This window comes from Lagopus leucura, unplaced genomic scaffold, assembly GCF_019238085.1.
Source record: "Lagopus leucura isolate 7727_CA_CO unplaced genomic scaffold, USGS_WTPT01 Super-Scaffold_739, whole genome shotgun sequence".
NCBI lineage: Eukaryota > Metazoa > Chordata > Aves > Galliformes > Phasianidae > Lagopus > Lagopus leucura.
The window spans coordinates 3,987,243-4,001,979 of record NW_024962255.1 but is presented as its reverse complement, the minus strand read 5'-3'; the positions used below and the strand labels follow the sequence as shown (position 1 = coordinate 4,001,979).

Below are 14,737 nucleotides of genomic sequence, written 5' to 3'. Positions count from 1 at the left end.
TGCATTAAAAAGAGCGTGGCCAGCAGGTCAAAGGAGGTGATCCTCCCCCTCTACTCTGCCCTGGTAAGACCTCATCTGGAGTACTGCATCCAGTTCTGGGCTCCCCAGTACAAAAAAGACAGGGATCTCTTGGAAAGAGTCCAGCGGAGGGCCACGAAGATGGTGAAGGGCCTGGAGCATCTCCCCTATGAGGAAAGGCTGAGTGAACTGGGTCTGTTCAGCCTTGAGAAAAGGAGACTGAGAGGGGACCTGATCCAGGTCTATAAATATCTAAGGTGTGGGGGGCAGAATGGCGAGGCCGGACTCTTTTCAGTGGTGAGTGGAGACAGGACAAGGGGAAACGGCTGGAAACTGGAGCATAGGAAGTTCCGCACGACTGAGCGCAAGAACTTCTTTACAGTGAGGTGACGGAGCACTGGAACAGGCTGCCCAGGGAGGTGGTGGAGTCTCCTTCTCTGGAGATGTTCAAGACCTGCCTGGACGCCTACCTGTGCGACCTGGTGTAGGGAACCTGCTTTGGCAGGGGGGTTGGACTCGATGATCTCTGGAGGTCCCTTCCAACCCCTACAATTCTGTGATTCTGTGATTCTGTGATTCAATGTCATGTTGAAAGTCATACATGAGGTCTCACATGCTTCCAACGTATACAAAAGAAAAAAAAAGCAAGCTTACTTCAAACTATCTTATTGGATAGTGTTAATAATCTTAGGATTACTTATGTATTTAGAATGTATTGCTGTTTGTGAATATTTAGATAAAATCTACTGTTGCTGTAAAATAGGACAAAACAGCCAATTTTTGGTACTGCCAAAGAGCTTGTTCTAATCCTTGGATAGGTTATGCATTGCTATTCTTTATTTGAGGTCTAATGAATGGTTTGGGTTGGGAAAAATTAACCCTATTAATCTCAAGACGTTAAGATCAGCAATTGTTCAAATGCTCCACTCCTAAATTTTAAGTGAAGAAAAAGCCATTGCAGTTTTCATCCTGCTGGTGTGTACATAAACAACATTTATCACACTAAGCACTAACTTGCCCATGTACTCAGCTGGCCATCTCAGCTCATCTTCTGCTTTAGATTCTTAGCGAAAAGTCTTTTCACTCTGAATTCATTGAAGTAAGATTTATTCTTCTCTCAGTTCTCCTTACTCACTTCTTTTTTTACTATATTTATATGTCTTGCTTACTTATACTCTGGTGTAAATTGCAAATTTTTGATTACGATTCAGTTGCACCCCTCTAACATGTTAAGGTAGGAAAATGAAAAGTAAACATAAGAAAGCAACTACAGATGAATAAGGGTTATTGGATTTACCTGATTCTGGCTTGACTGAAGTATGCCAGTTCCATGCTGACTGAAACTGCTGACAAGGGACCTGAGTTCCTGTGCATTGAGCACAGGGCCAACAGGGCCCTGGTGACTTTGAACAGCTTTAAGTGAAGTTAATGGAAATTGCTGGGTAAGCAGCACTTCAGGGGGTAAAAGAAAAAGTCAATTTGTTGGCTGCCTAAACACAGATCTAAGAGCCGAACTTTGGTATTTTTTATACATATATTTTTTACTACCTGACTTTGTGTCTGTCTATAATGTTCAGTATCATGTACTGAACCATCTGCTTTCTTCCTTTCTCATCCTCTTCTACCCTTTTTTTTTTTTTTCTTTTGGTCAGTAGAGCTCCAAACATGACTATTAACGTACAAAACACTTCATTGACCACTGTTAGAGATTCCTAGCACAGCATTTTAACCCCTTGTTATCCCCTAGTAATCTCAACTCCCATGGTAATTGTGCAGATACTGAGCAGGCTGCCTCCAATGGCACACTCAGCATGACTACAGCTCTACTTGTGCAACTTCAAAATGGCGTTCAAATGCAAAGTATTTTTACTGCTTCTTTTCCATTGCTGTTCACTAGAGCATTACATACAAGCAGGTACTAGCCTTCTACCTTTCTCTTAAGGTGAGCTGACTTAGCAGCATAGCCAGGATCAATTTGCTGGCAAACAACCCACAATCTTACTCCAATTTGTATCAAACTTAAATACATTTCTTTACTATGCCTTAGAGCTAAGCTTACTGCAAAACAAAATGGAATCCTGAAAACTTTATTTATAATCAAACTTACCAACTTGTTTTAGATTTTTGTTGTTGTTTTTGTTGTTGTTGTTGTTGTTTTTCTTGGCTTGTTTTCTTTGTGTTTTTGCAATAAGAAAGCCATCTTGATTCAGCCTTCTAGTAAACGTGCATTTATAGCAGGTTGCAGAATCCCTCTCTCTTGAACATCTGTCTGGTGCTAGACATGCACCCATCACAGGGCCCACCTCAGGACAGCAGACACATAGGAAGGTCCTTTCTTTCCACATTCAAAATGGGCCTGTTAAGAACTCTCTGCATACTTCCAGAAGTATTATTTCTAACATTACTACCTTAATGGTTCCTACACTGTTTATTCTGTTTTGAGGAATAAAACCTCAAATTACAGGGAAACAGTAAGTATAATATCAAAATGAAGTCATATTGTGAAGATCATTATTATCCCATTACCATATAGAGAAAGGAAGTAAGGCTGCTGCCATTACGGAGCACCTCCAAAAGAGCTCCTAAGAACAGCAGCTTAAGTGGTATTTGTGTGGCAAACTGCCATAAGGCAGATGATGCACATGAGCTTTCCTATCATAATACTGATCCACAAGCAAGCTGTGTTATCAGAGCTGCGCTTAACCATCTACACAAACAAAATGGTGGAAGGATGCAATTCTGATGTTACTTCAAGGAAAGCTTCTTATTGCCATTATTTTTGATCATTATTTTTATCGTTGTGCTATACTGCTCTCGTGCTTGACATAGTCCTGACAGATAAGAGGGAGCTGCAGTTCATTTTCTTAATAATGATCGTTCATTTGGACTCAGCGTGATCCAGCCCTAAGCATAAATCCCTTGCAATGATATTAACCCAGTCCTGAAATACATGGAATTAAACATTAATAATTTCAAGGGAAATAAACAATGGAAGTATTTGGCCAGTCATCTGAAATACTTAAGTCTACAGTCTCAAAGTTAGTAATGACCCTTAACTATCACTCAATTAAACATTTACTTCAGGCATATACTTATAACTCACTTTCAGTGCACTGAACACCAACTTCACTGAGGGCCCTGGACCTCACTTAAACAGAAGTATTCTTCAGCTTTAAAATATCAGCCTGCTGTCATTATTCTAACTACAATCTTTTGTACAATGTAAGAAAATTGTAAGGAGTAAGAAGTATAGAAATAACTTACCCACTTTGTTCTTCCATTCTTGCCTTTATTATAATTCATAGTACACAAACACTTCACATTTGTATAAAGGGAGTATGGAAATGACTCTTCAGGTCTCCTGCAAACTACGCCAAGTCTTTTCAATTGAGAGATTCTAGTATAATAAAAGATTGCATTTCACTATTGTAAACTCAAGAAATTACACTAGTAGCTGGCAAAAAAAAACACTTGTATCAGGTGATGGATGCATCTGCTATGTAAACAGGAAGACGCAAGTAGGATTAGTCTTAAGTATGCCAGGATCACTGAGAGAAAAAGTTCTGGTAATGAAGTTGAGGTATAGCAGCGGCCTACATAATGCAGAAGACATCACCCTGCTATAAGAAGTCAGTATTACAATAGCCATCTGGTATTCTATCACAGACAAGAGAACATCAGACACATCAAAACAGAAGCATTCCCTTGCAGAAGTAGAAAACCTGATGTTGGAATAAGTTAATGTTATTCCTTCCTTCACTTTATTATTTTCACATTGTTCAGGGTTAATACTAAAATGAAAACAAACATACAAAAAATAAAAACTGTGAAGGGAATGACAGAACAGCTGCCTACATGGTCATATCTGAACAGCGCGGGATAGCACTAGAACATATTAAGAGAGTATAAATGTCAGATACAGGGAAGTGCTGAAAATCATTTATGACAGCAAACCTTGTGGTCCACATAGTCTCTGGATGATGACAAATCAACTATGATCAAGATGGAACAATGACCACAATTGATAACCCACAGGAGATCATTGATCATTCCTGGCAAAACAGTCTTTGTACTGTGAACCAACAGTAAGCCAGATGGGAGCTGATCCAAAAAACTGCCAGCCTTGAAAATAAAGAGCTCCTGGCTTTTCAGTAACATCCCTTGTGAGCTAACATGAGATATTAACTGCTATTGACATGAATGATGGAACCAGGGAGGGTACTTCCAAAAGCCAGGCTGAACACTGCCAGTATGGGGAAAACTAGGTTTTCCCCTTGCCAGAAGAGGATCTTAGCCATTCGCTGAGGCAGTCACTGTCCCTGCACCTTGCTGTGCGCAATTCCTCCTCAGCCTTGCCCTACTTGCCTACTTGGTGATGATTTCTGCCAAAACAAGCAGAATCACTGTTTTAATCCAGTGACTAACACTGATAACTGAAACCAAGAAATTTGGTTTGCCAATATACTTTTTCATGGGAAATCCATTTCCAGACTTCTCAGAATGAAAATACATTGAAAAGAGCAAAATACACAAGTACATGAAAAAAAAACATGAAGGCACAGTTTTAAAAATAATTGCACACCAAAACACACAGACAAATAAAAGTAGGTTTTGCATAGGAGTTTCTAGAATGGTTTTGAAAATTCCACTGGAGAGCTTTAAGCATTTTAAGATCTGGTCCTAAATACCTTAGATACTAAGGTCATGATGAAAATAAGACATCTAAACTTTGCTCCAGCGTTAGCCTCATACTCTGAAGGGATTATCTTTCTTTCTGAGCATGACTGGCAGAAACTATCTGGCCTGTAATGACAACATATATTTCTGAACGTTACTTTACATAATCAGATGAGAAGTAAAAATTATGGTCAAATTACACCATGCACAAAAAATATTTATCAACTTCAGTGCATGCCAGTAGGAAAAAAAATAATGCATGATTAATTTATTTTTAGGAGTCTGTATCTTCCTGAAAACCTGCACAGCTTGCCTGCTTCAGCATGTTAAGGCCTCAGGGAGGTTAAATGCAATAGTCATCCTTTACAATCAAAGTGGGTTTAACAATCTTGTTAAAGGAATTTTTTCTGCATCCCCTCAAACAGCTATATGGGCAACTGGTCAGCCGGTGAGCCACCTTCACATTTTTACAGTTGCTGCCGCAGTCATCACCACCTAACGAACCTATGCATTTAATGTTTGACGTGGTTTCCCTTTTGGAAGGGCATGATCAGATTACACAGATTCAGGCTGGTGTCATAAACTCCTGTACCCAGTAGAAGTGAGATCAAATTGGTATTTTTATTGTTTTTTTTAAGGCAGCAATAACAATTAGAAAGAAGTACAACATAGCATTTGAGAAATATTTACTCAGCCTTTCAGTTGATTGGCTGATGCTGCAGAAGTGTGCTAGAACATCAACCTTAAAAGGTAGCAACAGACAAAATTTTTGAAACAGAATCCTCTCTGTGGCTTTAAGTCAAGAAGGACCACCGAACATAAAGAGGGAAAAATATGTCAGGTTTGTTCTCTGAGCTGACATTGAACTGGCTTATCCTCACTGTCATTTTGAAGAGTTTCTTTCCCCTTCCCCTGCATGGCATCTGATATTCTCAGGAAGGAAGTTCTGAATAGATGAAAAGGTAAAAGATAAAGCCATTATGTGAGTACAACTAGAGAGCCAAATTTAATCAGAAAATTGGAACATTACAGAACACAAACAGAAAACGAATTAGACAGTTATCTAACAGTAAAGATAATAATGCAGTGGTGCAAATGCCTACTGCTGGACAAACAGCTATCACCACTTGCAGAACAATTTTAATTGGCATTCTGAAGAGGTTGAAGACTGTGGTGACACAGACACAGGTAAGTGCTCGCCTACCTGAAATGCACACTGTCTGCCATACGCCATTGCAGTGAAACTGCAACGCTGTATCAGCTTCACTCGACTTAGCAGGGAGCTAGTGGTGTTTGTCATGTCTGCTACTGCCACCTACAGAGAACTGATTGCAGCTATTGTATTGCTGATTCTCCTGGTCAACCATGCAAACAAGCATAACCATCTAAAATGCACCAAAACGTATTCAGAAAGCATTAAAAATACTCTTTCGCTATACAAATTGGCATAGGAAGTAAAAACAGAGAAAGATGAATAACTCTGATTAATCTAATAATCCAGTAAGCAAAATGCAAGATATAGCACCTGACTTTTGCTATTAGATACACACACACACACACAAACACACACACATGCACAAAAAAAAAAAAAAAAAAAAAAAAAAAAAGATTATTCAGCTTGGAGAGGAGATCACAGATAAAATGAAAAGATTTTTGTAAATTTGAAATGAGACATTTTTACCCTACCATATCTTCATTAAGGCATATCCAATCAGATCACTATTTGTGTTATTTTTTGTTAGCCCGTTCTGCATGTGTTTGATAGAAGGCAAATAATATAATGAAGAAAATAGAAAGGGGAAATTCAGCAACAAACAGATGCATATTTGGCAATGAAGATGACATTGAGGGATCTGGGGACAACCCATATCTTTGTCAAAGAGTTATTTATACAGTCTCTGACAGTGTCTAAACAGCTCACTAGCAACACACAATTTTAAAATAGAATGTCCAAATCAAATAGGAGGCAAAATTCCAATTCCTGTGTCCAATACAGAAAACATGTATTGGAGCATATGTCTCAGCAGAACTGATGAGTTAAACCATGCCAGCGCTTTAGGGTTCAGTCAGGGACAACTAGCTCTTAAATCTACTCTAACTGGTGAGGCGAAGTGCTATCTACACGATTAACGTCGATTCTGCTTTAAAAGTGAAAAACTGTTTTGGTTAAAGGTCCTGAACTCAGGACAAAAATCTTTTTCATTGACTTGATATCATTGCTAAATGACGCTCATCAGCATGAGAGACTATAATTTCCAAAATAAGAAGAAATTTACACTGAGTCATAACACATTTGAAAGATGACAGGGCACTGCTGTTAAGTACAGCATGATGTTAACTTAAGATTAAAGATAATCAACACCCATGAATTTCAAGAAGCTCGAAGGTAAGGTCAACGTCCTCATTACCTCTGAGAATCATTTTCAAGTTGTGCGGCTTTTGTGACAGTCATAACCAAATTACATAATTTTTCTCTAAAAATCCTAATTATGTTTTCAGTAAACAATGTAGCATTGATGAAGAAAGAGGACTTCATTAAACAATGCTGGGAGCTGTACTTTGTTTAGTGAAAAATCCCTGTTGAAAATATCTCAATCAGACACTGCTGCTGAGGAACTGAGAACTCAACCCACACTACTTCACTGCTTACAAACTGAAAGGCCCCAAATGAAAAGTAGTATTACTTGGAAAAAATAAGGACCCCAAAGAATCTATAATTTAAGAAAATAGAGAAAGCACGTGACATTCAATAAGATTATCACCCTCATTTCAAGGCAATTCAAGATTATGGAAACGGTTAGTAGATCCAAGTAAAAAGTGCCTATAAAAGGTTGTTTTTTTTTTTTTTTTTCAGAAGATACAGTACAGTTGCAGGCTGGACGAGCTGTACTGACTTTGTTCATGCCATTGAGTACGATAGGGAGTACCTGCATATATTGGCTGCTATGTACATTGAAGAACTTAAGACAATGAGAGGGACCTAAAGACCAATTGATTTGATGGATAATAAATGTACTCACAGCCACATTTCTGTAGTTACAGTCAGTAAGAGTTATGCACATTCAAATACAAAGAAAGACTGTATTTTTACCAACTGCTGAACTCTTCTTAGTGATGCCTACTTATTAAAATCTTTTCACGTGAGTCGATGCATAATCCAAATCTCAGTCTTTCCTAAGTTCACTCACACTGAAATCAGATGACTTACTGAATTAAGACTTCAAAAGTGAATATTCTGTGATTATGTCTGTCTTGCAGTTCCTTATACCTCTTCATGTGCTGGAAATCCTTCAGACAAAACTGAAAGAGCAGCCATCATTAAAACGCCCTCAGTTTTAGTCACCATTCAGTATTTCCTCACTACTAGGAGTTTAGAACAATACACTTCAGGAGATAGAAATATCTGATTTGGTAAAGGAACTTTACTATTTCTATCATTAGCTCTTAGTCTTCAGTGCAATCCTAAATGTTATTAAGTGCTACTAGCTATTATGCTAATAATTAATCAGACTTTTTAAAAAACAGATTCTAATTAAAAATAATTCCAGTTCTTAATACAGAAGAGTGTGCTTTGAAGTGGGAACTACTGTTTGTGCATAACTGTCATTTCCTACTTTAGTAGGCTGATCTTGTGAAAAGCTGTTTTTAGAAGTGCCTTTGAAAATGTGCCACCCTGCAGTTGAAGGTGATACTTCAACAAGATACTACACTAGCAATTTTCTTCTTAAACTTTCTGTCTCTAGCCTGCGTTCAACAAATTATGCAAGAACAGGAGGTGAAACAATATTTCTTCTGGAAACAAGCCTTCTGTTGCATCGCTTTGAATAAAGGAAGAAGGAACAGTAGATATATATGCTAATAGTTGAATAAAATAAAATTTCAGTCTGAGAGATTTGAGCAAAGCAGATTTAAACTATGCATAGGTTACCACACAGCATCCACTATATCAAAGCCATACAGTATGATAATCAACACACATTCCCAGCAGAATATTTTCATGAAGTATTGTGGCCAAATGGAGAAAAAAAGTATCACAAGGAAACTTCTTTCCATTTTCTTTTCTGTTCTGTTTTTTTTTTGTTTGTTTGTTTGTTTTTGTTTGTTTGTTTCTTTAGATTTGAAACAGTAATAGGATGTGATCACAGCAATAATGGAAAAGGGCAACAGGATCGTCAGGTAGGACCATCTGTGTGATAAAATTGGGTGGTGGGCAATCATACTAGCATTGGCAGTTAAACTTAGACATTGAAAAACTCACCGGGTAAAAGCGTACTTGACAGCCACCAAAACAAATACGATCTACAACAGAAGAGCTTGATGATTATTTTGTAAAAATTAATAAATGCATCAGAAATACAGAAACAAATCCTATTCAATAGCCTAGCTTCTCTTTGGCATAGAGTGATACCCAGAGAAAAATTCTTAAAATAGTATTCTGTTTTTTGGGGTTTTTTTGGGGGGTTTTTTTTGAGTGAGAAAAGACTGGAATCAGATCAATCTCATATAGGTTACACAGCCAGGTACTCTAACCAGAGGAAATTATGGATTGTTCTACGGATCTCTTAGGCATTCACACCTAGACTTTCTCTCAGTTCCCAGCTTCTTGACTCTTCTAATGCCCAAAACAGTATAAATCACATGAGTCACACAAAGATCTGCTTATCATTTACAGAAAGAGGAATAATGTGTTTGTGTTTTGTTTGGTACTGTGCGTTTGTTTTAATGTGGCTAGTCCAAGATGCTATTAGGGCAGTTACTAAATGCCAACGACCTTATAGTATTTAAAAATAGTTACTACGCTTAAATCTCCATGATTCAAATCTAATGGACAAAAGGTGCACATTTAAAATATGATATACAGTATTTACACAAAAATTGCAATGATTTGATCACAACTCATCTTATTTTATTAGAATTTTAATAGAAATTATTACAAAATGAATGGAAGTATTTATTAATCTCCAAACTAAAGGTGGAAAAAAGGAAGAAGCTAAGCAACAAAGAGTAACATCTAGAGATGAAACATGGTGGGAAGAAAACAAGAATCTGAAGTCTGAATATATAACTGAACAAAACAATGTAAAGATATCTTAAGGTAGGAGGAAATTGCTTTTTCATTCCTTGAAGTACTTGCTACACTCCCAGTGCAGTGTAAACGATCTCTACTATCAACATGAGCTGCCTGTTCTAAGTGCAGCACACAGTTTTCATATGTAGCACTATCGTAAAGAAAAGCTACGTGTCTTCAAACATTTCACATATTTACTCTCATTCTTACTATACATGCGTGCAAATATGATTTGAATTTCCTAAATCACAGCAGTGAATATTTCAGCACTTGCAATAGTCCATCCAAGTCAGCAAAAGGTTCTATTATTCTTCATTAATCTGAATGACAGTAAGTGAAGATAACAATCATATGAGGAAGCTTATAATCATCTAATTTGCTATGTGTAGAAGATCACGCAGCTAGGATGCAAGCGTGTAATTTGCCTGTGAAGTTAAAGCAACAATAAATCAACAGTACGCTAGGATTGAAAGGCTTTTGTGTTGGATTTATGTAATATTTTCTACTGGTCAAAGAAGTGTATATGATCTATGTGGGAATACTTATATTTCCTTTATTATTTTTTAACATGAAGACTGTCAACAGAAATTGATGCTAGAGTAACTGCTCAAGTGCTACCTTACTGTTCTGGTTCTGACATTAGGAATGGACAAATCATATGTCAGTAATTTGGAAAGTAATGCCTTCTATCTGCTTTACAGAAGCTACAAGATGCAAATAGCACAATAATACTGTTTAATAGAGCAAATTCTCAGATAAGGAACACAATTTTTCAATACAGCCACCACCATCAGACATGCAATTTTCACCAGCAATAAACAAAATCGGTATGACACGCTGATAAAAATGGCAATCTAGAACATGGCTTCTCACCAGCAGAAATGCACCACCCACTGCCTCGTTGTGCTCACATCCACTGTTTGGTCGTCCCCATAAACATTCAGCAAGTATGAATGTCAATGGGTGTGATTTATTGTGTGTGAAGAAATTCAATGCCATGCCTTTAGTTCATACACACCTCCATGGCAGTCACACTGCCCCTCTGCTGCCATCTGTCAATGCCACGGCAATGAAATGTAATGGAATATTAGTGGGAAAGTTAAGCCTCTACTGCCGACCCTACCCGCAGAGAGGTGTGCTGCCTTCCTGGGGCACGGGTCAGGGACATTTCAAAGAAAATTCCTGGGTTGATTCGGCCTTCAGATTATTACCCGCTTTTAATAATTCAGGCTGGCGGCGAGGAAGTTGATAAGGAAAGCCTGAGGTCTATCAAGAAAGACTTCAGGGGAATGGGGCGAATACTTGAAGGAGCTGGGGTGCAGGTGGTCTTTTCTTCTATGCCCGTGGTGTCAGGGAAAGGTACAGGGAGGATCCAAAATACCCAACTCTTCAATAGATGGCTTAAGAGCTGGTGCAGGCGTAAGAATTTTGGCTTTTTTGACCATGGGGCAATTTACACTGCACCTGGCATGATGGCTGCTGATGCATGCAGCCTGTCCCTGAGGGGTAAGAGGATCTTAGCTGAAGAATTAGCAGGACTCATTGACAGGTCTTTAAACTAGGAATGAAGGGGGAAGGGGACAAAATAAGGGCTACTGGGGTTGAACGGGTCATTCGAGGGCTTATACCAAACTCCATGGGCAATGACGGCAGAGTGCATAGGGAAGGACTAGGGCAGGGGGATGCTGGGGATGCTGCTGTTCTAGGGGATCCTAGATCCCTTATAAAGGTGGCGAGACGGATAGCCCGGCTGAAGTGCCTTTATACCAACGCACGCAGCCTGAGTAACAAGCAGGAGGAACTGGAAACTGTGATGCACTCGGGAAGTTATGACCTTGTTGCTATCACAGAAACATGGTGGGATGACTCCCACAATTGGGATACTGCCATCAACAGCTATAGACTCTTTAGGAGAGATAGGCGAGGTAGGAGGGGTGGGGGAGTTGCTCTCTATGTCAGAGATTGGATAAACTGTGAGGAGCTCCCTACGAGAAGCAGTCAGGAACAGGTTGAGAGCCTGTGGGTTAGGATTAGAGATGGGACTAATATAGGTCAGCTGGTGTTAGGGGTATACTACAGACCACCTGATCAAGGGGAGGCTGTTGACGAGGCTTTCTTGCTCCAGATGCGTGAGATGTCTGGCTCACGGGCTCTTGTCCTAGTGGGGGACTTCAACCATCCGGACATCTGCTGGGAAAACCACACGGCGAGCTGCAAGAGCTCCAGAAGGCTCTTGGAATCCATTGACGATAGCTTTCTGGTTCAGGTATTGGACAGACCGACCAGAGGTGAAGCATTGCTGGACCTGCTGCTCACCAACGCTGAGGAGATCATCAAAGGCGTCAAGGTTGGTGGCTGCCTGGGCTCCAGCGACCACGCCCTGGTTGAGTTTGTGATCTCAAGCGATGTGGGCCTGGCAAAGAGCAGGACCAGGACACTGAACTTCAGAAGAGCAGACTTCAAGCTACTCAATGGATTGCTGGCCAAGATCCCCTGGCGCGCTGCCCTCAAAGACAAGGATGTTGAGGAGAGCTGGCAGCTCTTCAAAGATGCCCTCCTGGAAGCACAAGAGGTCTCCATTCCTCTGAATAAGAAAGTGGGCAGGCAAGGTAGGAAACCGGCATGGCTCAGCAAGGACCTGCTGAGAGAACTGAGGGCTAAGAAAGGGGTGTACAAGCTCTGGAAAAAAGGCTGTGTCACCTGGGAAGAGTACAGGAATGCCGTCTGGACTTGCAGACGTGGGATCAGGGAAGCCAAGGTGCAGGCAGAACTGAACTTGGCAAGGGACGTGAAAAACAATAAGAAAACCTTCTACAGGTACATTGCCCAGAAGAGACAGGCCAAAACGGGCATACCTACTTTGGTTAATTTAAAAGGAGAACTGGCTTCAACAGATGAAGAGAAAGCTGAGGTGCTGAATGAGTTCTTCACCTCGGTCTTCACTGGTGGCCAGGATTCTAGTCTTTTTCACGTCCCTGAACCCTGCATCACCAAACCTCTATATGGGGACCAAGGAGGTAAATCCCTCCCCACTGTAAGGGCAGAGCAAGTCCGAGAGTGCCTCCTTAGACTGAATGAATACAAGTCTATGGGGCCGGATGGCGTGCATCCCAGGATCCTGAAAGAGCTGGCTGAGGTGGTTGCTGAGCCGCTCTCCATCATATTTGAGAAGTCGTGGCTGTCAGGTGAGGTCCCGGATGACTGGAGGAAGGGTCACGTCACTCCCATATACAAGAAGGGGAGCAGGGAGGACCCGGGGAACTACAGGCCGGTAAGTCTCACCTCCGTGCCTGGGAAGATCATGGAACAGATCCTCCTGGACAACATGCTCGGTCACATAAAGAATGAGCATGTGATCCGAGACAGCCAGCACGGCTTCACCAAAGGAAGGTCATGCCTAACTAATCTTGTGGCCTTCTATGATGAAGTGACGGCATTGGTGGACGAAGGGAAGGCGACCGATGTCATTTACCTGGACCTGAGCAAGGCCTTTGACATGGTCCCCCACCACATCCTCATCTCCAAATTGGAGGGAAGTGGATTTGATGGGTGGACGACCCGATGGATAAGCAATTGGTTGAAAGGCCGCAGACAGAGGGTGGTGGTCAATGGCTCTATGTCCAGGTGGAGGCCGGTAACAAGTGGTGTCCCCCAAGGGTCTGTCTTGGGACCGGTGCTCTTTAACATCTTTATTAATGACATCGATGAGGGAATTGAGTGCACCGTCAGCAAGTTTGCTGACGACACCAAGCTGAGTGGTGCGGTTGATACGGTGGAAGGAAGGGATGCCATTCAGAGGGACCTCGACAGGCTGGAGGGCTGGGCTCGGGTGAACCTAATGAGGTTCAACACGGCAAAGTGCAGGGTTTTGCACTTGGGCCGGAAGAACCCCAGGCACCTGTACAGGCTGGGAGGAGTGGTCCTTGAGAGCAGCTCGGCAGAGAAGGACCTGGGGGTCCTGATGGACGAGAGACTGAACATGAGCCAGCAGTGCGCTCTGGCAGCTCGAAAGGCAAATGGGATCCTGGGCTCCATCAGGAGAGGGGTGGCCAGCAGGGACAGGGAGGTGATTGTCCCTCTCTACTCGGCTCTTGTGAGGCCCCACCTGGAGTACTGTGTCCAGGTGTGGAGCCCTCAGTACAAGAAAGATAGAGATTTTGGAAAGGGTCCAGAGGAGGGCGACTAAGATGATCAGGGGGGTGGAGCACCTCCCCTATGAGGACAGGCTGAGGGAGTTGGGCTTGTTCAGCCTGGAGAAGAGAAGGCTGCGGGGTGACCTCATTGCAGCCTATCAATACCTGAAGGGAACCTACACCCAGGAGGGGAGTAAACTCTTCAAAAGGGCTGACAACAGCAGGACTAGGGGAAACGGTTTTAAGTTGAAGGAGGGAAGATTTAGGTTGGATGTTAGGGGGAAGTTCTTTACTAGGAGAGTGGTTAGGCCCTGGAACGGGCTGCCCAGGGAGGTTGTGGATGCCCCGTCCTTGGACGTGTTTAAGGCCAGGTTGGACGGGGTCCTGGGCAACCTGATCTGAATGTGTATGTTTGGTGGCCCTGCTAGGCAGGGGGGTTGGAACTACATGATCCTTGGGGTCCCTTCCAACCCGGGTGATTCTGTGATATTAATAACATCCATCTCTGATACTGTGGGCCAACATAATAAAATAGGAGGCATTACTTTTGGAGCAGCCCTTGTTGACTCACTGAATGGTTTGAGTTGGAAGTGACTTTGAAGATCCCCCAGTGCCAACATCCTGCCATTTGCAGAAACACCTCCTGCCACCTCTGGTTGCCCAAAGGCTCATCCTGCCTGGTTTTTAATGCTTCCAAGGATGGGACATCCAGAGTTTCTCTGGGCAACATGTTCCAGTGCTTCATTGCCCTCTGAATAAATAATTTCTCCCTTATATATAATCTAAATCTACCCTTTTATAATTTTAAAGCCACTACTTGTCCTCTCACTATGATCCCCGA

The 14,737-nt window shown here is 41.5% G+C and overlaps 1 protein-coding gene across 1 annotated transcript; it reads left to right on the top strand.

The window, feature by feature from the left end:
• The first annotated feature begins 4,029 nt into the window (after window positions 1-4,029).
• LOC122175442 lies at window positions 4,030-14,298 on the top strand. The gene is given in 4 exon segments (XM_042863126.1): window positions 4,030-4,103; window positions 8,811-8,871; window positions 13,817-13,883; window positions 13,886-14,298. Coding segments are annotated over 4 exon segments (615 nt in total).
• Window positions 14,299-14,737: the final 439 nt, after the last annotated feature.